Consider the following 24,402-nt stretch of genomic DNA (forward strand, 5'->3'; position numbering starts at 1 on the left):
CAGAATTTGAACCCTGTTGCTTTAAAATTAATGCAATATATAAATATAACTATAGATTGGATCTGAATTTAATCCCAGAATCCTAATTCCATCTCACTTAGGCAATGATGAAATCATCAGCTAGGAGCCTTGCTTAGATCTCTTTCTGAATTCATCAAATTCTACACTAGTTGCTGATTATCTCTTGAACCAACCTAAATCTCCACTTTTTTCCTCTTTTTCTGTCTCAATTACTCATTTCATTAGGATAAATTTAGAAACAACAGATGTGATTTAGTGTTTACCTAAAATTGTTTACAATTTTAAAATTTAAAGAACAGAGTCTTTCAATGGAAAATTTAAATACCTTCAATTCTTTGTCCATCTATTTCTATAATATTAGAATTCCTATGCTCATTCTGAGAAGTTACCTGCCCCAGTTGCTTGCAAAGAGATAGGAATGGCCTTTTCTCTTTCTTGGTAATATCATTAGGTAATTAGGGAGAGAAGTTACAAATTAAACTTGGCAGTAATTACCTTCTATTTGACCTCTACTTCCAAAAGCTGTACTCTATTGTACTGACTTTTTAAAAGCTCTACAAATACTTTCTGTGTTATACACAGTGGGGCAAAAGTAAGTTTGGTGTTGTTTGTATGAAAAGTAATGTAATAATTAATACATAATAATACAAAAATAAACTGTGTTTTGTATACTCACAACTTTAAACCTACTTTAACCCACCCTATTAAAGGTGGGTTACTACACAATGACATATATACTTTTTATCAGAGCATACTCTCTTAATCAGACATTAAAATACAAAAATAACAATGTTGCATTTTTTCTCATATTCTCATAAAAGAATTTATTTCTGGAATTCATAATCTCAAAATTATTCACATACATTTAGTTATTTTCTCCTGTTCAAGTTTAGAGGGCTTCTTTCTTTCCTTTAAAATATGAAATAAGGCCCTAGCCCATTTGCTCAGTGATTGATTGTCAGCCAAGCATGTGGATGTCCTGGATTTGATTCCTAGTCAGGGCACACAAGAGAAGTACCCATCTCTTTCTCTATCCTTCTCCCTCTTGCTTCTCTCTCTCCTCTTCATGCACCCATTGATTGATTGGGGTGAGTTGGCCCTGTTATGGAGGATGGCTCCAAGGCCTCTGCCTCAGGTGCTATTAAGAGCTTTGTTGATGAACAACAGAGCAACACCTGAGATGGGCAAAGCATCACCCCCTAATGGGCTTGCCAGGTAGATCCTAATCAGTGTGCATGTGGGAGTCTGTCTCTGTCTCCCCTCCTCTCATTGAATAAAAGAAAAAACTGCAAAGGAACCCAAGCTGGGCTCGCAAGTGCATTCCAAAAATCAGCTACTGAATGAACTAAAGGGGGAACAAGATGAAAAGGGGGGAAGAGATAAAATTTGCAGTGGGCACTGGAGAGGACACAAACTCGAAGTGACTGAGTTTTTATTTCTCTGTGAGACTATGAAGAAGAGGGAAGCTTGGCTCCCTGGGTTTTATCTGAGGGGTATGAAAATGAAAACCCTTCTGCCAGGAGGAGCAGAAAGATTGAGAGGCAGAGGGGGAGATTAATGAAAGAGGTTGCATAGGGCAGGATCACAGCCAGTGTTCCCCTGGTCTACATGCAGCCCACACTCCACGAAAACAGAGAAAAACTAATGCATGCCGCCTCAGCCTTTCAGATCCCAAAGCAACAGATTTAACATTCTTTTCAAGGGCTCATGGTAGATTTTCTAAGATAAACTACATGTTAAGACACAAAACAAACCTCATTAAATTTAAGAAGACTGAAATCGTATCAAGCATTTTCTCTGATCACAATGGCATGAAACTAGAAATCAACTACAATAGAAAAACTGAAAAACATTCAAAGACTTGGAGGCTAAATAGAATGTTATTAAATAATGAATGGGTTAACAATGAGATCAAGGAAAAAATAAAAAATTTTCTTGAAACAAATGAAAATGAACATATAATAACACAAAATCTGTGGGATGCAGTGAAAGCAGTCCTGAAAGGGAAGTTTATAACAATACAGGCATTTCTTAAGAAAGAATAAAAAGCCCAAATAAACAATCAAACTCTGCACCTTAAAGAACTAGAAAAAAAAAGCAAACAAAAAAACAAAGCCCTAAGGAGTTAGAAGAAAGAAAATAATAAAGATCAGAGGGGTAATAAATGATATAGAGGCTAAGAAAAACACAAATTATCAATGAAACCAAGAGCTGGTTCTTTGAAAAGGTAAATAAGATTGACAAACCTTGAGCCAGAGTCATCAAGGAAAAAAGAAAGAAGACCCAAATATATAAAATTAGAAATGAAAGAGGAAAAGTAATAACTGACATCACAGTATTACAAAGAATTGTAAGAAAAATACTACGACAAACTATATGCCAAAATAGTGGACAACCTGCGGTGAAATATAAAAATTTCTAGAAACATACAATCTTCCAAAACTGAATCTGGGAGAATCAGAAAACCTGAGCAAACCGATTACAATAAATGAAATTGAAACAGTTTTCAAACACTCCCAGCAAACAAAAGTCACAGACCAGTTAACTTCACAGGTGAATTTAACAAACATTCAAAGAATTGCTATCTTTCTCAAATTATACCAAATATTCAAGAGGAGGGTTGACTTCCATGCTCATTTTATGAGACAAGCAGTCTAATTTCAAAACTAGGTAAAGATACAACAAAGAAAGAAAACTATAGGCCAATGTTCCTGATAAATATAGATGCTAAAATTCTCAACAAATTATTAACAAATCAAACCTAGCAATACATTAAAAAGATCCTACATTATGATAAAGTGGAATTTATTCCAGGGAGTCAAGGCTGGTACAATATTTGCAAATTAATAAATGTAATCTATCATATATACAAAATAAAGATTAAAAATCACAATATCATATCAATAAATACAGAAAAAGCATTGGTAAAATATAGTACCTGATTATGATAAAAATTCTCAGCAAAGTGGGAATATAGGGAACATAATTTAACATAATAGAGGTCATATATGACAAACCAACAGCCAATGTTATATTAAATGGGAAAAACTAAAAGCAATCTCCTTTAGATGAGGAACAAGAGGTACAAGGGGTGTGTGTTTTCACCACTCTTATTCAACATAGGTCTGGAAGTCCTAGCCACAGCAATCGAATAAGAAAAAGAAATAAAAGGCATCCAAATTGAAAAAGAAGAAGTACAACTGTCATTATTTTCTAAAGATGTAATACTATATATAGAAAACCCTAAAATCTCAGCTAAAAAACTACTAGACTTGATAAATGATTTTGGCATGATGGCAGGATATAAAACTAATATTCAGAAATCGGGGCACTTTTATACATCAATAATGAACTGTCAAAAAGAAAAATAAACAATCCCTAATACTATTATTACAACAGAAAAAAATATAAAGTACCTAGGAATAAAACTAACCAAGGATGTAAAAAATTGTACTGAGGAGATTATACAGCACTGAAAATAGAAATTGAAGATGATACAAACAAGAGGAAACATATACTGTATTCAAGGGTAGGAAAAATTAACATCACTAATATGTCCATACCACCCAAAGCAATCTATAGATTCAATGCCATTTCTAATAAAATACCAATAGCATAATTCACAGATCTAGAACAAATATAACAAAAAAGTATCTGGAACCAAAAAAACAAACAAACAAACAAAAAAAACCCAAAACCAAAGTGAATAGCCTCAGCAATCTTGAAATAAAGAACAAAGTGGGAGATATCACCCTTCCAGATATCAAGTGATACTACAAGGCCATTGTATTCAAAACAGCTTGGTATTGGCATAAGAAAGAGCACACAAATCAATGAAATAGAATCAAGAAAAAGGAACCTTTCTGCACTGGCTGGTAGGAATGCAGACTTGTGCAGCAACTGTGGAAAACAGTTTTCTCAAAAAATTAAAGATGAAACTGCCTTTTGACCCAGCTATCTGAATTTTAGAAATATATCCTAAGAATATCAAATCACTGATTCAAAAGAAGATATGTGGCCCTGGTCGGTTGGCTCAGTGGTAGAGCGTCGGCCTGGCGTGCAGGAGTCCCGGGTTTGATTCCTGGCCAAGGCACACAGGAGAAGCGCCCATCTGCTTCCCACCCCCCCCCCTTCCTCTCTGTCTCTGTCTTACCCTCCCGCAGCTGAGGCTCCATTGGAGCAAAGTTGGCCCAGGCGCTGGGGGTGGCTCTATGGCCTCTGCCTCAGGCGCTAGAATGGCTCTGCTTGCAACAGAGCGACACCCCAGATGGGCAGAGCATCACCCCCTGGTGGGCATGCCGGATGGATCCTGGTTGGGCGCAGGAGGGAATCTGTCCGACTGTCTCCCAGTTTCCAACTTCAGAAAAATACAAAAAAAAAAAAGAAGATATGCATCCCCATGTTTATTGCAGCATTGTTTATAGTACCCAAGACCTAAAAACAGCCCAAGTGTCCATCAGTGGATGAGTATGTTAAAAATGTGATACATATACAAAATAGAATACTACACAGCTGTGAAAAAAGGAAATCTTAACTTTCGTGAGAGCATGGATGGACCCAGAGATTATTATGCTAAGTGAAATAAGCCAGGAAGAGAAAGAGAAATACCATTGGCTCGGTGGTAGAGCGTCGGCCTGCCGTGCAGGAGTCCCAGGTTCGATTCCTGGCTGGGGCACACAGGAGAAGCGCCTATCTGCTTCTCCACTCCTCCCCCTCTTCTTCCTCTCTGCCTCTCTCTTCCCCTCCCTCAGCCAAGGCTCCATTGGAGCGGAGATGGCCCCAGGGCTGAGGATGGCTCTGTGGCCTCTGCCTCAGGCACTAGGGTGGCTCTGGTTGCAACAGAGCAACGCCCCAGATGGGCAGAGCATCATCCCCTGGTGGGCGTCCGGGTGGATCCCTGTCGAGCACATGTGGGAGTCTGTCTGACTGCCTCCCTGTTTCTGGCTTCGGAAAAATACAAAAAGAAAAAAAAAGAGAAATACCATATGATCTCACTAATATGTAGGACATAATGAACACAATAAACTGAGGAACAAAGCAGAAACAGAGCCAGGGTCACAGGGAACAGATGGACAGCTGTCAGAGGGAAGGGTGATGAGGGAATGGGATCAAAAAAGGTGGAAGGATTAGCCAAATTAGAAATACATAACACAGAGTGACGTCACGGAAATGGCGCCGTGAGAAGCGCGTCCGAGAGATCTCCCCTAAATCACAACAAATTTATCAACTAGAAACAGAAAAATTTATCCTCGGAGCATTCCGGAGTTCCACACAAACTGAAAGCAAAAGGACTGTTATCACTTGAATCTGAGAGACGAGGGTGTGGAGGAAGCTACCGCAGCAGCGACGCTCATTCAAGCCGCGAGGGAGTGCGCCTGCGGTGAGTCAGCCCATATACTTGGGAACCGCGAGCCTCCGCGAGCGGCCGACGCGAGCCACCACCGCGAGCCGCCGCCGCGAGCGCCCGCGAGCCGCCGCCGCGAGCGGCCGCCGCGAACCGCCACCGCGAGCGGCCACCAGGAGCCGCCGCGCGCGCGCCCAGTTGGGTTGAGCACCGCTGACGTTCCCAGCGGCCCGCACACTGCGAGTGGGGGTCGCCGGCCACCAGTGCCTGGAGCGCCCCATTCGCGCGCGTGCCTTGGGAATTCCACGCGCCCAGGGCGCCCTGCTGGCCAACACACCCAGGGGGCTCCATTATCCTGCACCTGGTGCGGTCCAGCCGCCAGCGGCGGGGCGAGCGGGAGAGGCTTGGGAGATTCTCTCCGTGGGCGGGGCACCTCACCCAGCCATTCAAGCTAACAATCAAGCATTGGGGGAGGGGCGCACGCAGGCAGCCTAAAATACCTTCGGAAACACAGCTGCGACCCAATCACTGAAATTAGCTTAACCCATAAAATCTGCGCACCCTCGGTTCTAATTGATAAGATCTCTCTCAGTTCAGCGATCCAAGACAAGAGGCGTGATATTTTTTAGTGCCTCTCGCTAAAGGGGCGGGGGCAACTTCTGATTGATAGAGCCTCCATATTCAGGGATAAACGCTAACAAGAAGGACTTGGCAGATAATAAGGTCTATACTACACTAGTCGTAAGCAGAGATTAGTGCCTCTTCTTCCCTGCAAAAACAGGCTACAAAGTGTGGAAAGCCTGGGTTGAGAGGTCCAACTAAATGATAGGCGCTGAACAGTCACCTTGACAACAATTGACTCCCACCCCCGCCTGATTACACTGGAGGCCCTGACTCTCAGAGCCTTTCCCAAAGCCTTGCACTGAGTGGGGATAGAGTGGGGATTTCCCAGCTCTTTGAGCCTCTTACTCCCCAGGCAGAAGCAGTTGCAGCCTTATAGCTGGATCACCAGGCTGCTAATTCAGAAAGGGGGGACTAGGAGAGAGAATCCAGGAAAGCAAACTCTCTCATCGTTGGACCCTGCAAACGCCAACAAGCCTTTACTTCCAGCAAGACTAAAGCCAATTATATGACATTGCCATAGAATCCCATCAACTGCAAATCCCTACCTAAGAGTGACACAGGGGCAGAGCCTGGGGTACAGAGTCACCGACTAGGAAGAGGAAGAGAAAAGAAAAAGGAAGAAGTTAACCTCTCAAAATCAAGAAAAACCCACAGACTTTACAACTTGATCCACTAATTTTTTGTTGTTGTTGTTGTTGTTGTTTGTTTCTTCTATCTTTTTGCCTTTATTTCCTCCACCTCAGTCCTTCTATTCTCTGCCCATCTTATGCTTCCCCTTTCTTGAACTACACTACCCATGAGTGTTGCATTTTATTTTTCTTCTTCATCCTCACCCTCCTTTAAGGTTATACTCCAAAACACTTAACTCTCACTCTCTCCTCTTTTGTTTTTTTTTTTGTTTTTTTTTTGTCTTGCTTTATTTTGTTTTTTTCTCTTCCTATTTTATTTCTTCCTTCGTTTTTCTCTTTTTCTTATTTTTTCCTTTCTATTCGTTTTTTCTTTTCTCATTTTACTTTCCTCCCATATAATCCTCAATCACGAACAAATTACTTAATTTGGGACTCAAGGCTTTTTTTTGGCTTTATTTCTCTTTTTTGCTTTTGTTTTTATTTTTTTTCTCTTGTTTGTTTATTTTTGTGGCATTTTGGGTCCTCCCAACCCAAGGTCTCCATTGTATTTAGTCTTCGCTCCACTTAATACAACAGATTTTTACTTATTATTTTTATTTTTTCTTCTTTATTATTCTTTTTTGGTCCTTTTTTCTGATTCCCTCTTATCCCTCTCATTATATCTCTTAGTTGACCATCACTTACAAGCAAATCATCTTATGCTTGTATAAGATTTTCTTCTTTTTTTTTTTTTTTGCATTTAGTAGGTCCCTACTCCCTTTTTTTTGCCCCTTGAACTCTTCACCCCAAATCAGGCCCTCCATTATAGGCATGATATTTCCCTGAGGAGGGGAGAGGAGGGAAAGAGAAGAGAGAAAAAAAGGGGGAAATAATAAATTATTACTGTTTTTTTTTGTGGGGTGTTTTACCCTTTTTTTTTTCTTCTTTTTACTCTTTATTAATTCTAATTAGTGCTATCAATAAGACCACCCTCAGATGCCGATAAGAAAGAGGAAATCGAATATTATGGATACAAAAGAAAGAGAGGTAACACAAATAGATGTGGAAAAATCTATGGAGAAAAGACTTAACATATTGGAAGCCTTGGAGCTAAATGACAGAGAATTTAAAATAGAAATCTTAAAAATACTCAGAGATATACAAGAAAACACAGAAAGGCAATATAGGGAGATCAGAAAACAACTCAATGAACACAAAGAATATATTACCAAGGAAATTGAAACTATAAAAACAAATCAAACAGAAATGAAAAACTCAATTCACGAGCTGAAAAACAAGGTAACAAGCGTAGCTAACAGAACAGCCCAGATTGAAGATAGGATTAGTGAAATAGAAGACAAACAACTTGAGGCACAACAGAGAGAAGAAGAAAGAGACTCAAAAATAATAAAAAATGAGAAAGCCCTACAGGAATTGTCTGACTCCATCAGAAAGAATAACATAAGAATAATAGGTATATCAGAGGGAGAAGAGAAAGAAAATGGAATGGAGAATATACTCAAACAAATAATAGACGAGAACTTCCCAAGCCTGTGGAAGGAACTAAAGCCTCAAATTCAAGAAGCAAACAGAACACCAAGTTTTCTTAACCCCAACAAACCCACTCCAAGGCACATCATAATAAAGATGACACAAACCAATGACAAAGAAAAAATTCTCAAGGCAGCCAGGGAAAAGAAGAGTACAACATATAAAGGAAGGCCTATTAGATTATCATCAGATTTCTCAGCAGAAACTCAGCAAGCTAGAAGAGAGTGGACCCCAATATTTAAAGCCCTGAAAGAGAGGAACTTTCAGCCAAGAATACTGTACCCATCAAAGCTATCCTTCAAGTATGAAGGAGATATAAAAACATTCACAAATACAGAAAAGATGAGAGAATTTATCAACAGAAAGCCCCCACTCCAGGAAATACTAAGGGGGGTTTTCCAACCAGATTCAAAGAACAAAAGAAAACAACACCACAAGTAACAGCTCCACCAAGAACACAATAAAACCAAACTTAAACTGTGACAACAAAGGAAAAAAAGGGGGGAGAGGATGGAGATTAACAGTAGCAAAGGATGATGAAGTGCAGAAATACTTATAAGATAGGGTACTACAATGAATATGGTAGGTACCCTTTTCATTACTTAATGGTAACCACCCTTAAAAAAACCACCACAAAAACACTTGACTTAAAAAAGGTAGCAACAGAGGAAAGAAGTATGGAACACAAACAAACAAAAACAAATGATAGAAAAACAAAAGAGAAGAATCAAACTAGATACAAAACTAACAGAAAGCAATTTATAAAATGGCAGTAGGGAACCCACAAGTGTCATTACACTAAATGTAAATGGATTAAACTTACCAATAAAAAGACACAGAGTAGCAGAATGGATTAAAAAAGAAAATCCAACTATATGCTGCCTACAAGAAACACATCTAAGCAACAAGGATAAAAACAAATTCAAAGTGAAAGGCTGGAAAACAATACTCCAAGCAAACAACACCCAAAAAAAAGCAGGTGTAGCAATACTCATATCTAATAATGCTGACTACAAGACAGAAAAAGTACTCAGAGACAAAAATGGTCATTTCATAATGATTAAGGGGAAGTTGAATCAAGAAGACATAACAATCCTTAATATATATGCACCAAACCAAGGAGCACCAAAATATATAAGACAGCTACTTATTGACCTTAAAACAAAAACTAACAAAAATACAATCATACTTGGAGACCTCAATACACCGCTGACGGCTCTAGATCGGTCATCCAAACAGAGAATCAATAAAGATATAGTGGCCTTAAACGAAATACTAGAACACCTGGATATGATAGACATCTACAGGACACTTCATCCCAAAGCGACAGAGTATACATTTTTCTCTAGTGTACATGGAACATTCTCAAGAATTGACCATATGTTGGGCCACAAAGACAATATCAGCAAATTTAGAAAAATTGAAATTGTACCAAGCATATTTTCTGATCATAAAGCCTTGAAACTAGAATTCAACTGCAAAAAAGAGGGGGAAAAACCCACAAAAATGTGGAAACTAAACAACATACTTCTAAAAAATGAATGGGTCAAAGAAGAAATAAGCGCAGAAATCAAAAGATATATACAGACAAATGAAAATGAAAATACGACATATCAGAATCTCTGGGATGCAGCAAAAGCAGTAATAAGAGGAAAGTTCATATCACTTCAGGCCTATATGAACAAACAAGAGAGCCAAAGTAAACCACTTAACTTCACACCTTAAGGAACTAGAAAAAGAAGAACAAAGACAATCCAAAACCAGCCGAAGAAAGGAGATAATAAAAATCAGAGCAGAAATAAATGAAATAGAGAACAGAAAAACTATAGAAAAAATCAATAAAACAAGGAGCTGGTTCTTTGAAAAGATCAACAAAATTGACAAACCCTTGGCAAGACTCACCAAGGAAAAAAGACACAGGACTCAAATAAATAAAATCCAAAATGAAAGAGGAGAGATCACCACAGACATCATAGAAATACAAAGAATTATTGTAGAATACTATGAAAAATTATATGCCACCAAATACAACAATCTAGAAGAAATGGATAAATTCCTAGAACAATACAACCTTCCTAGACTGAGTCATGAAGAAGCAGAAAGCCTAAACAGACCAATCAGCAGGGAGGAAATAGAAAAAAACTATTAAAAATCTCCCCAAAAATAAAAGTCCAGGCCCAGACGGTTATACTAGTGAATTCTATCAAACATTCAAAGAAGACTTGGTTCCTATTCTACTCAAAGTCTTCCAAAAAATTGAAGAAGAAGCAATACTTCCAAACACATTTTATGAGGCCAACATAACCCTCATACCAAAACCAGGCAAGGATGGCACAAAGAAAGAAAACTACAGACCAATATCTCTAATGAATACAGATGCTAAAATACTAAACAAAATACTGGCAAACCGAATACAACAACATATTAAAAAAATAATACATCATGATCAAGTGGGATTCATCCCAGAATCTCAAGGATGTTTCAATATACGCAAAACGGTTAACGTAATACACCATATCAACAAAACAAAGAACAAAAACTACATGATCTTATCAATAGATGCAGAAAAGGCTTTTGATAAAATACAACACAATTTTATGTTTAAGACTCTCAACAAAATGGGTATAGAAGGAAAATATCTCAACATGATAAAGGCCATATATGATAAACCATCAGCCAACATCCTATTAAACGGCATAAAACTGAGGACTTTCTACCTTAAATCAGGAACAAGACAGGGTTGTCCACTCTCTCCACTCTTATTCAACGTGGTGCTAGAAGTTCTGGCCAGAGCAATCAGACAAGACAAAGAAATAAAAGGCATCCATATCGGAAAAGAAGAAGTAAAGCTATCACTTTTTGCTGATGATATGATCCTATACATCGAAAACCCGAAGGACTCCACAAAAAGATTATTAGAAACAATAAACCAATACAGTAAGGTCGCAGGATACAAAATTAACATACAAAAGTCCATAGCCTTTCTATATGCCAACAATGAAATATTAGAAAACGAACTCAAAAAAATAATCCCCTTCACGATTGCAACAAAAAAAATAAAATACCTAGGAATAAACATAACAAAGAACGTAAAGGACCTATATAATGAAAATTACAAAGCATTGTTAAGGGAAATCGAAAAAGATACAATGAGATGGAAAAATATTCCTTGTTCTTGGATAGGAAGAATAAATATAATCAAAATGGCCATATTACCCAAAGCAATATACAAATTTAATGCAATTCCCATCAAAATCCCTATGACATTTTTTAAAGAAATGGAACAAAAAATCATCAGATTTATATGGAACTATAAAAATCCCTGAATAGCCAAAACAATCCTAAGGAAAAAGAATGAAGCTGGGGGCATTACAATACCTGACTTTAAACTATATTATAGGGCCACGATAATCAAAACAGCATGGTATTGGCAAAAAAATAGACACTCAGACCAATGGAACAGAATAGAAAGCCCAGAAATAAAACCACATATATATGGTCAAATAATCTTTGATAAAGGGGCCAACAACACACAATGGAGAAAAGAAAGCCTCTTCAACAAATGGTGTTGGGAAAACTGGAAAGCCACATGCAAAAGAATGAAACTCGACTACAGCCTGTCCCCGTGTACTAAAATTAATTCAAAATGGATCAAAGACCTAAATATAAGACCTGAAACAATAAAGTACATAGAAGAAGACATAGGTACTAAGATCATGGACCTGGGTTTTAAAGAACATTTTATGAACTTGACTCCAATGGCAAGAGAAGTGAAGGCAAAGATAAATGAATGGGACTACATCAGAATTAAAAGTTTTTGCTCAGCAAGAGAAACTGATATCAAAATAAACAGACAGCCAACTATATGGGAACTGATATTTTCAAAGGACAGCTCAGATAAGGGCCTAATATCCAAAATTTACAAAGAACTCATAAAACTCAACAACAAACAAACAAACAATCCAATAAAAAAATGGGAAGAGGACATGAACAGACACTTCTCCCAGGAAGAGATACAAATGGCCAACAGATATATGAAAAGATGCTCAGCTTCATTAGTTATTAGAGAAATGCAAATCAAAACTACAATGAGATACCACCTCACTCCTGTTAGATTAGCTATTATCAACAAGACGGGTAATAGCAAATGTTGGAGAGGCTGTGGAGAAAAAGGAACCCTCATTCACTGTTGGTGGGACTGTAAAGTAGTACAACCATTATGGAGGAAAGTATGGTGGTTCCTCAAAAAACTGCAAATAGAACTACCTTATGACCCAGCAATCCCTCTACTGGGTATATACCCCAAAACCTCAGAAACATTGATACGTGAAGACACATGTAGCCCCATGTTCACAGTGGCCAAGACATGGAAACAACCAAAAAGCCCTTCAATAGAAGACTGGATAAAGAAGATGTGGCACATATACACTATGGAATACTACTCAGCCATAAGAAATGATGACATCAGATCATTTACAGCAAAATGGTGGGATCTTGATAACATTATAAGGAGTGAAATAAGCAAATCAGAAAAAAACAAGAACTACATGATTCCATACATTGGTGGAACATTAAAATGAGACTAAGAGACATGGACAAGAGTGTGGTGGTTACCAAGGGTGGGGTGGGAGGGAGGACATGGGAGGGAGGGAGGGAGAGAGTTAGGGGGAGGGGGAGGGGCACAGAGAACTAGATAGAGGGTGACGGAGGACAATCTGACTTTGGGCGAGGGGTTTGCAACATAATTTGATGACAAAATAACCTAGACATGTTTTCTTTGAATATATGTACCCTGATTTATTAATGTCATCCCATTACCATTAATAAAAATTTATTAAAAAAAAAAAAAGAAATACATAACACATAGAATCAGATAATAAGCAAGTCCCAGAGTGAAAGGGGAATTGAGGTAGGGGGGATGGGCAAAGGGGGTAAAAATGGGAAAAGAGACTTTGCTTGGGACAGGGGAGGGCAGAATGCAGGGGGTTGAGGACGTTATATTAAGTGGGACACTTGAAGCCATGTCAACACAATAAATTAAAAATAAAAAATTTTTTAAAAGAACTTGGAGGATAAAAAATGAATGTTTTAACCAGAAAGTTCATGATTATTTATGATGTTTTTGATGCAAAAATTGCATTATATTAAACATAAACATAAATAAAAGTTTAGTAATTGTGTTTTACAGACATACAGTTGAAACATTTTTTTTATTCATTTTAGAGAGGAGAAGAGACAGAGAGAGAGAGAGAGAGAGGAGAGATAGAGAGAGAGAAGGGGGGAGGAGCTAGAAGCATCAACTCCCATATGTGTCTTGACCAGGCAAGCCCAGGGTTTCGAACCAGCAACCTCAGCATTTCCAGGTCGATGCTTTATCCACTGCGCCACCACAGGTCAGGCCTAAAGTTGAAACATTTTTAAAGTATAGGCAATTTATAATTTTCTGCTATGGATTGAATTATGTTCCCCCAAATTCATATTTGAAGCCTTAACCCACCAAAGTGACTATATTTAAAGATGGAGCATATAGGGATATAAGTAACTACAGTTAAATAAGGTCATAAGAGTGAGGTCCTCAGGCAATAGGATATTGTCCTTATAGAAGGAACATCAGAGAGCTCTCTCTCTCTCTCCACCATGTTGATGACACAGCAAGAATTTGTCCACAAGTTGGGAAAAGAAAGGTCAGTTCAAACTGAATCTTTGGCTGGCACCTTAATATTTGACTTCCCAGCATAAAAAAACTTTGAGAGGAAGTGTCTATTGTTTAAGCCCCCAGTTTGACATTTTGTATAGTTGCCTGAGTTTACTAACACATTTCTGTTAGTCACAGTTCTTGCCACCCTATCTAGGGACACAATAAACTTACTGCCATAGTTCCTATTCTTTTACCTTGATTTCTTATTATTAGCACATATTATCATTTAAATTATAATATATGTATTTAATATTTATCCCATTTATTTTCTGTCTTTTCTTGTTAGAAGTAAACTTCAAGAAGGCATAGATTTTTTTTTCTATTTTATTGACTTGTATTGCCAATACCGAGAAGAGTACCTTATCTGCTTGTTTTTGGAGCAGTAACCTTTAAAATGCTGAATAATAACAAAGTAATCCTAGATGCTCAGAAAAGACAAACAACAGCATATAAATGAAGAACCCAAACAAATAAATAATTGAAATATACACATTAATTAAAATTAGAAGAGAAGAATTAAACCTGGTGAAAAACAATTATGTATATGTAGTCTTGCAGCCAAAGTGCTCTTATCAACCTTTTATAAATTAAGGCACAATACCTCACACTCCTAGGATGACATTCTGTAAGAACAAATTAACAAGAAAAATCAGTGCTTTCAGGAATTTTCAACATGTAAAATACTCTATAATCAGTCTAAGAAATCAATATATATTATTTGCTTTACAGGAGAGAAATACTTTGAAATAATAGACAAAAATGTATTTAGGCACAATAGATATTAAATCTCAATTTATTTCCATGTGAATTGATTATTACTTAATAAGTTAGTACAAAGAATTTTAAGAAAGATAATTAAGTGCACTAAAAGTGTAAAATAATAAGCATGGCATATTAGACTACATAATTTTTACTAAAAATCTTTGAATTGTGAATGTAACACTTAACTCAATAATTAAATAGGGCAACAAATTTATTGCCAAAAAGCATATTCTATACTGAACTAGATGATCATCACAAAGAATACAGAACATGCATATCTAAGGCATATGTATGCTCAACAAAGCTCTCATATATTTTAGTAAACAATAAATTCTGAAGATATTCATACTTATATTAACACATTAATGTTTTTATTAAAAAAAAAAGATGTTTGTTCTCATTACATCATACATTTATAAACTAAAGATCTGTCAAATCAATTACCAAAAGTAGTTCAAGCTAGATCTCATAACACTTGAATCATATTTGGGGGCAAATAACCTTTAAAATGAAAGACAAATGGTAAAATTAAAAAGGCATTTATTTTACTTAAATAGTAAGTCATTTCTCGGTTACATATTTTATTGTCAATTTATATATGTCAGTCTTTAACACTTATATAGATTAGTTTTAATTTTTGTAGTTATTTTACTATAACTAGTGTTAAAGTAATAGTCATATTAAATAAGATGATCTCATAAAAATAATTTATTGTGACTAGAAATATTCTAGCATCAGGACAGTATTGTGTTGTTAATGCCAGCTTGGAGGCAAACATTTATGTTTTGGTACAGGGGTATTTAACCTTTTTATACCTACCGCCCACTTTTGTATCCCTGTTAGTAATAAAATTTTCTAACCGCCCACCGATTCCACAGTAATGGTGATTTATAAAGTAAGAAAGTAACTTTATAAAATTTATAAAGCAGAGTTACAGCAAGTAAAAGCATATAATAATAATTACTTACCAAGTACTTTGTCAGATTTTCACTAAGTTTGGCAGAATAAATCTTTATAAACAACTTACTATAGTTAAATCTATCTTTTTATTTATACTTTGGTTGCTCTGCTACTGCCTACCATGAAAGCTGGAGCGCCCACTAGTGGGCAGTACGGACCAGGTTGACTACCACTATTTAAGAATCTTGGGTGTCTAAAACTCATATTAAGCTATTGAGTTCTCAGAACTCATTTCCAGGAAGTTCTTCTAGGTAAATAGTCATTGTTACCTTGATATACAGGATAAACCTTAGAACAGTTTCTATATATAACACCTATTTTGGTCTTCTTTTATTTTGAAAAAAATATTAATATTTGTCACAAAATTTATTGGTTTTTAGGTTTTATCCATTATACTTCCATTATACACATTAAAATGCATTCAAATAATTCTGTTCCAACAATCCTGTGTTAGCTTTAACAATAAAATATAACAATTTATTCATTAAATATAATAATTTTAGTGCCATATCTCTAACAAATTAGAATATGCCTGCAGTGCATATAATTTAATTATAGGCCAAAATCACATAAAGAAGTATCAATTTATACATAGCAAAATCGATTTTGTTTCGTTAACTTTCTTTGATTCATGTTTGTGTCAATGAACAGAGACAGTGAATGTTTCACTATTAACCTCTGGAATAATTTAATGGGACAGAGTGAAATTTTTTTCTCTAGGAAAATTTTACCTCTGACTATTACCTCCACTCTCTCTTGGAACAGTATTTAATGAGGATGAAGGCTGACTTCACTCATTTTAATTCAAATTATTGCTAAAGGGATTGAGGCTTCCTGTGGGACTAAGACTATACTTTGTAGTTCATGTCAATTGAGGTTGAATTGGCTGGATGAGTTATGAGAATTTTAAATGTTTATTATTCACCTTTCATTATATTACATTGTCCTACCTAAGACTTAATATTAAAATTAAGGGCCATATAAATGTTAACCACACATTTGTGAGACATTAGAATTTACTCTAACAAATGTTCATAAAGAACACCTAAATTACTATTCTTGTAATTTTGTTCTCAATCCATTTCTTAAACTCACTTTAAAGTATTTAGCTTTTTGTTATACTGGTAAGTTTAAAATGCTTTATACCTTACGCATAATTATGTAGCTATACCTATCTTTGAAAGTGAGATGTTTTTAATAGGTAAATCAAATTGCTAGACAAAGATATGAACCAGCATAATTGTATGTAAAAATGAAAACAATAATTTATACAGATCATCCTAGTCTGTGGTGTTTGTCAAGGACTCTGTTGGTTTGGTGGATTTATAAAAAATCACATATCTAAGCACTCCTACAACTAAAGAAAAAGGAAAACTTACATATATGAATGTATTATATTATATTGACTGTCTCTCTGAAATAGGAAAGACTTCTCAAAGTAATATAATTTTTATATCAGAAAAGCACAAAGCTATCCTTACTGGTGGTATTTTCTTACTTAAAAATCATATTTGTGAAAAAATATATAAAATGTGCAACTTCCACATTCTTGGGCTCTAAAAAAATTAAGCTGAAAGTAGAGACTTTTATGCAGTTGGACTATGGAAATTGGGAGCAACTGGTTTGATGATATCCTAGATATTTTCAATATTCACAACAAAAAAGAGTAATGTGAAAAACTCGGTTTCTTTGAGATACCAGTTATCTTGGAAATATTCCTGAAGACTGCCAGGCACGGATAGTATGAAGAACAATGGTTTTTAGTTTGTCATGTGTTATTGTTTGACTTATTTTCTGTGAATTTTATATCACATAAAATAACATTTAACCTTATTGTTATTTAATGGCTTTTTTTATTCTGTAAAATGTCAATTTGCTAACTTCTTTTTGTATATTAGTTACAGATGATCCTGTACTTTTACAAATTGTTTCCAAATGTTCTGAATCACTTATGACAAAGTGTTTGTTACTTTTAAAAATTAACTTACAATAAAACAAAAAGTATTGTGGAAGAGGAAATAAATTTATACCAATTTTTTATAAATAATTACTCAGTGAATCTGCTTACTATAACAAAAATTAGAAAATATTGTTAGCAAGTCTTGACCAAGGACCAACATCACACTTGTTGTGGTAGAAATCATCGGTGGTATCTAACAAACAAAAAAAGTTTGTGCAAAATGCTAGAATATGGCCTCTTCGGGGCAGTTGCTAAAGACAAGAGCTGTGCTGCAGCAATACACGTCTCAGACTTCACTCTGGTCATTGAATTTGCTCAAATTCTGAAATAAAAGAGGAAGAAATAAACATATGTAACTGACTAACTAAAAAACAGTAGTAATTTATTTTTTTTTATTTATTTATTTTATTTATTCATTTTAGAGAGGAGAGAGAGACAGGGGGGAGGAGCTGAAAGCATCAACTCCCATATGTGCCTTGATCAAGCAAGCTCAGGGTTTCAAACTGGCGACCTCAGCATTTCCAGGTCGACGCTTTATCCACTGCGCCACCACAGGTCAGGCAAAAACAGTAGTAATTAAAACAAGCTGTCCAGCCAAGCTAAGAAAACAGTCTATGAGAGTATAGCAGGTTCAAGTCCAAGTCCAAGATCAGAGTACTGACTTTGAAACCAGCTCTACCTCTTACAAATGGTGTAACTTATTGGGGCTGTTTCCTCATTTGTAAAAATGGGTTAATAATAGTATCTACCTCATAACATTGTGGCAAATTTAGTGAATTAATATGGGTAAAGCTCTTAACATATTTCTGGAATATAACAAGCACTCAATAAATGTTAAGATAATAAAATAATAATAACAATGATATTATTTTATAAGTATATAGAGTTCTGATTGACTATAATAGGGACGACTCCTGGAGGTACCAAATGTTGTCTAAACATGAGGGAAGGCACGATGATTTAAAGTAAAAAAAAAAATTGCAGGGAATCAAAGCTCTGGGAACAATTCCAAAACTAACCATAAGCCCAGTATTTATTTATTTATTTATTTTTAAATGTTTATTAATTTTAATTTATTGTGTTATATGGATTCAAGTGTCCCATTCAATATAGCACGCTCACCCCCCAACCCTGTGTGCCTCATTACACCCCATTTGCCACCCTCCCTCTAATTTCCTCTCCCCTTCCCTCTGGCATTTGCTGTCCTATTATCTGTGTCTGTGTGTTATGTATATATAAATTTGCTAATCTCTTTACCTTCTCTGATTCCATCCCTTCATCCCTCTTTCCTCTGACAGCTGTCCCTCAGCTCCCTGTGACTCCTGCTCTGCCTCTATTTTGTTCCTCAGTTCACTATTTCACTAAATTTCACATCTAAGAGAGATCATATGATTATTTTCTTTCTCTGCCTAGCTTATTTCACTTAGCATAATAATCCCTAGATCCATTCATGCCATTGCAAAAAGTAAGATTTCCTTCTTTTTCACTGCTGTGTAGTATTTCATTGTTTATATTACCACAGCTTTTTAATCCACTCATCCACTGATGAACACTTGGGTTGCTTCCAGATCTTGGCTATTGTAAAAAATGTTGCAATAAACATGGGGTGTATATATATTTTTGAATCGGTGATTTGGTATTCTTAGGATATATTCCTAAAAGTGGGATAGCTGGGTCAAAGGGCAGTTCCATTTTTAATTTTTTGAGGAAACGCTGTATTGTTTTCCACAGTTGCTGCACAAGTCTGCATTCCTACCAGCAGTGCAGGAGGATTCCATTTTCTCCACACCCTCACCAGCACTTGTTGTGTGTTGGTTTGTTAATGAGTGCCATTCTGACAAGTGTGAGGTGGTTTCTCACTGTGGTTTTAACTTGCAAGTTGAACACTTTTTATATGTCTATTGGTTATCTGTATGTCCTCTTTGGAGAAGTATCTATTCAGTTTCTTTTTTTTTTTTTTTTTTTTTTTTCATTTTTCTGAAGCTGGAAACGGGAAGAGACAGTCAGACAGACTCCCCACCGGGATCCACCCGGCACGCCCACCAGGGGCGACGCTCTGCCCACCAGGGGGCGATGCTCTGCCCATCCTGAGCGTCGCCATGTTGCGACCAGAGCCACTCTAGCGCCTGAGGCAGAGGCCACAGAGCCATCCCCAGCACCCGGGCCATCTTTGCTCCAATGGAGCCTTGGCTGTGGGAGGGAAAGAGAGAGACAGGGAGGAAAGCACAGCGGAGGGGTGGAGAAGCAAATGGGCGCTTCTCTTGTGTGCCCTGGCCGGGAATCGAACCCGGGTCCTCCGCACGCTAGGCCGACGCTCTACCGCTGAGCCAACCGGCCAGGACTTCTATTCAGTTTCTTTGCCCATTTTTTAATTGGATTGTTTCCCTTCCTGGTGTTGAGTTTTAGAAGTTCTTTATAAATTTTGGTTATTTACCTGTTATCGGACATATTGGTGAATATATTCTCCCATTATCTGGGTTGCCTTTTTATTTTGTTAATGTTGTCTTTTGCTGTGCAAAATCTTTTTAGTTTGATATAGAATCATTTGTTTATTTTGTTCTTTATTTCACTTGCCCGTGGAGATAAATCAGCAAAAAATATTGCTACCAGAGATATTGGAGGTTTTACTGCCTATGTGAATGGTGTAAGCTGTTGATCTAATTTCATTTTTTATTTTGCATGTACCTGTGCAATTTTCCCAACACCATTTACTAAAGAGACTGTCTTTACTCCATTTCATGCTCTTACCTCCTTTGTCAAATATTAATTGACCATAAAAGCATGGGTTTATTTCTGGGTTCTCTGGTCTCTTCCATTGATCTGTAAGCCTGTTCTTTTACCAGTACCAAGCTATTTTGATTACAATAACCTTGTACTATAACTTAATATCAGGAAGTGTGATACTTCTCACTTTATTCTTTATTTTTAAGATTTCTGAGGCTATTCATGTTCATTTTGGTTCCATTTAAATTTTTGGCATATTTGTTCTGTATCTTTGAAGTATGCCATTGGTATTTTAATAGAAATTGCATTGAATTTATAAGTTGCTTTGGGTAGTAAAGACATTTTAATGATGTTTATTCTTCCTGTTCATGAACACGGTATATGCTTTCACTTTTTGTACCTTTCTTGATTTCTTTTTTCAATGTCCTATATTTTTCCAAGTACAAGTCTTTTACCTTCTCAGTTAAATTTTCTTCTAGGTACTTTATTTGTTTTTGTTGCAGTAGTGAAGGATGTTGTTTTCTTAATTTCTCTTTCAGTCAGTTTATTGTTGGTGTGTAAAAATACCACTGATTTCTGAATGTTATTTTTATATTCTGCCAGCCACCTTGCCAAATTCATTTATCAAGTCTGGTAGTTTTTTGACTGAAACTTTAGGGTTTTCTATGTACAGTATCATGTCATCAGCAAATAATGATAGTTTTACTTCTTCTTTTCCAACTTGGATGCCTTTTATTTCTTTTTCTTGTCTGATTTCTGTGAAATCCCAGTATTTAGAAGATAACTTTGACACTTCAGATCACATGAGTGCTGGACTTTGTAACTATTTCTAGAAGTGTAAATGTGAGTATAAAGTCGAGGTTTTTAGAGCAGAAAATACCTATAATGTTATATTTAGAGTTTTTGTATTTGACAAGTGAATTCAAATTCCCAGGATACTGGATTCTGGAAGAAGCATTTATTTTATAATCAAGCAGTTTTTACTTAATAATGGATCACCAGATCCTGTATGCCATGATACTAGTGAAAAAACCAAATTATTAAACAATGTCCATAAGTGATTCAAATAAGGAATGAAACCATTACTTTACTTGTAGTGGAAGACTCTGTGTTGGGGGCGGGGGAGGGAGATTAATAGATTTTTTGATACGAGTAGTGTAATAGGCTAATATTAAAAAAAATACAAAGTCCTTGATTCTTGCATTCTAATTTTTTCTTATGACTATTGCATGCCAACTTACTTGTCTCAATTTATTTGAATGAATGTTATTTATTGCAGCAGATACCGATTTAAAAAAAATTGATTTCTCTGAATCTAGGTTTCCATGGTACTTCATTGCTTTTGCCAAGGAAGCTACAAGAAAGCACAAATGATATAAGGGATACTATAGCAACAAAAGGTTAATGTTCAATTTTTTAAGGGTCAGTGTTAACCAAGGACACTGCCTTTCTTACCTGTGCAATGGGCTAAGGATACATCAAAACTCCTGCTCTTACAGTCCTTGTAAACCTGGAAGAATTAAAATAGTATACACACAATTAAGGCAGGATAACCAGCAAGAAGGGATAAGATAGGCTTCAGAAGAAAGGCAAATTTTTAGTAAAAAAAAAAAAAAAAAGTCAACATTTATGATGTCAGAACACCAGAAGGTGGCATTGCTACACAGTTAAGCTTACTTTGGCAAGCTTTTAAAAGAGACTGTCTTAGTAAGAATGAATGCAGCAGGGCATTTACCTTTTACACAAATAAATTTGACTGCTTACATTTTCTACTGCATTTAATAAAAATAAAAGAATTGTCTTTCTTTCCCTATAAGAACTACATAAAATTGTTCTCAACCTTCTTTTACTGGAAGTCAAACACCCATTTGTGAAAGTGATTAAAAAAACACAACTGACTTTAATATTTTTACAATAATTTGTCCATATTCATGGCCTCTAGAAACCCTATTCATGAATGGCAAGTTGAGATACTCACTATACTCAAAACCAAGTTTGATTGCCTGACTTCCATTTTTAAAAGTCTATCAAGTTAAGAGATCCTAAATAATTTGCTGGACAAGACACTTTAAGGTCCAAGAGAATCTCAAAGAGAAAAATCTTATTGAAGTCCCTGATACTAAATTCATCCAGACCAAAGTCAGCTCATTAAACACAGTGCAAGTAAATTTAGAAGTTTGAGTAACTGCAGGATGGATTTTGTTAAACAATAGTAAAAAAATATTATATATAAAATATAAAAAACTGCATTTAAATACGTTCTAAGATTATGCATGAGACATTAAAATTTTTTCTGTATATAATTTTAGCAGCAACCAGTTCTGTTTTTGTAAAAATTATAAAATAGAAGATGAATCTCTCTGAGCATGAATAAATTAGCAAACAAATAAATTAATTAATAATACATGAACTGAGACTTGACCATTGAATAAATGGCTCCTGTCTTTGTAAGTTGAAATCATTATTTCAAGGTGAACTGTCAGTGTTTGACTTTTTCTTAAGCTCAGGAAAGCCCAAAGACATTGTTACTAGCGGTTTGTGGATGCTAATAAACATAATCTGCAGTTCACTAACTTCTCCACTGTCTTAAGTACAAAAATTTATAGATGTCGCTCCATTTCTTTCAACCTCTAACTGCTAGAAGAATGTTCCTTAAACTAAAGCTATTAAAACAATAACTCAAGAAGTGTTATTAAAAAGCAGGAAGACATACACGACTGAAGAGAGTCTGTGGTTCTTTACTTTGGACCGTTTTTTAGGATGGCTATAACTAAAACATAATGGTAGTTGAAATGATATTTTTTGTATTTTAAGAAATAAATTTTGAAAAATAAGAACAAAGAATAGAAGCTAGCATCGTTGAGTATTTACTAACTGCTACAAACTTTCTTATGTTCTTTATATGGAACAAGTCATTGTTAAGCCTCACAACAGCTTAATGAAGTGGGTATTTCTACTTCCAGTTTACAGAAAAACAAATACTTAAGTTTACACCATAGAACTAGTTATATACATTATACGAAGTGAAATAAGTAAATCAGAAAAAAACAGGAACTGCATTATTCCATACGTAGGTGGGACATAAAAGTGAAACTAAGAGACATTGATAAGAGTGTGGTGGTTATGGGGGGAGGAGGAGAGGGAGAGGGAAAGGGGGAGGGGGAGGGGCACAAAGAAAACTAGATAGAAGGTGACAGAGGACAATCTGACTTTGGGTGATGGGTATGCAACATAAGTGAACGACAAGATAACCTGGAGTTGTTATCTTTGAATATATGTATCCTGATTTATTGATGTCACCCCATTAAAAATAAAATTATTTAAAAAAAAGAACTAGTTATATAGCTAATATTTGGACCCAAGGTTAGATTATCTTTAAAACCTATGTTTTTAAGAACCATCATAATTTGTAACCATGATGAAATAAAACAATAATAAGGAAATTAAAAAGGGCAAACTGATTAAAAAAACTGCTGGATATATATATGTGTGTGTGTGTGTGTGTGTGTGTGTGTGTATGAGAAAAACACTAGACCAAGGGCAAATATCATGTTCTGCCAGAAAAAATAAAATGCATCAGTTAATTTATTCCTTCATTACATTATGTAGTATTTAAAACAATTAAAACAAATTTTATAAAAGCTTTTTGTCAACATAACCAATACATGGATTATTTAAATTTCTCTAAATTTTTAACTTTAGATTATAACTCAGTGGCAATAAGTAAACATTGCCTCCTCTTTACTAACTCAGCCTGAGTCACAATATCTACAGAGGATAGATAGTAAATACTTGAGAATATTCAGAAACAAATTTAAAATACAAGAAAAAATATACATATCGGCTTTCCCCAGTAATAGAGCAATCCTAGTCCAGTGTTTCTCAAAATATAATCTTTGGACCACATCCCAATTCCCTATAGTTGTTTAAAATGCAGGTTCCTAGCTAGAAGTAGGACCTAGAGGACTGTATTTTAAATGAGCACCTTATATCATGCTTATATACAGGAATTTATTAACTCTCTTCTCAACCTTGAAAACAGAGAGTAAATAAAAATGAGAACAAGAAACCCTCCAGTGAAGAGAAACTATCTATTTACAATGCAAATTTAGATGCAAGAAAAACATTTGTGTTGAACTCTATGCCAAAT

At 35.8% G+C, this 24,402-nt stretch overlaps 1 protein-coding gene across 1 annotated transcript in view; it reads right to left on the bottom strand.

Annotated features, from left to right (window-relative positions):
- Positions 1-17,814: 17,814 nt before the first annotated feature.
- The window catches only part of SLC26A7 (solute carrier family 26 member 7), a 260,877-nt gene continuing 254,289 nt past the window's right edge, over positions 17,815-24,402 (bottom strand). Inside the window, exons 16-18 of the mRNA XM_066264649.1 lie at positions 21,708-21,762; positions 21,494-21,606; positions 17,815-17,850 (exon numbers count right to left, since the gene is read on the bottom strand). Of these exons, the coding sequence (XP_066120746.1) occupies positions 17,815-17,850; positions 21,494-21,606; positions 21,708-21,762 (204 nt within the window). The remainder of the gene's footprint in view (positions 17,851-21,493; positions 21,607-21,707; positions 21,763-24,402) is intronic.

The sequence above is a fragment of the Saccopteryx bilineata genome, chromosome 3, assembly GCF_036850765.1.
Source record: "Saccopteryx bilineata isolate mSacBil1 chromosome 3, mSacBil1_pri_phased_curated, whole genome shotgun sequence".
NCBI classification, from domain to species: domain Eukaryota; kingdom Metazoa; phylum Chordata; class Mammalia; order Chiroptera; family Emballonuridae; genus Saccopteryx; species Saccopteryx bilineata.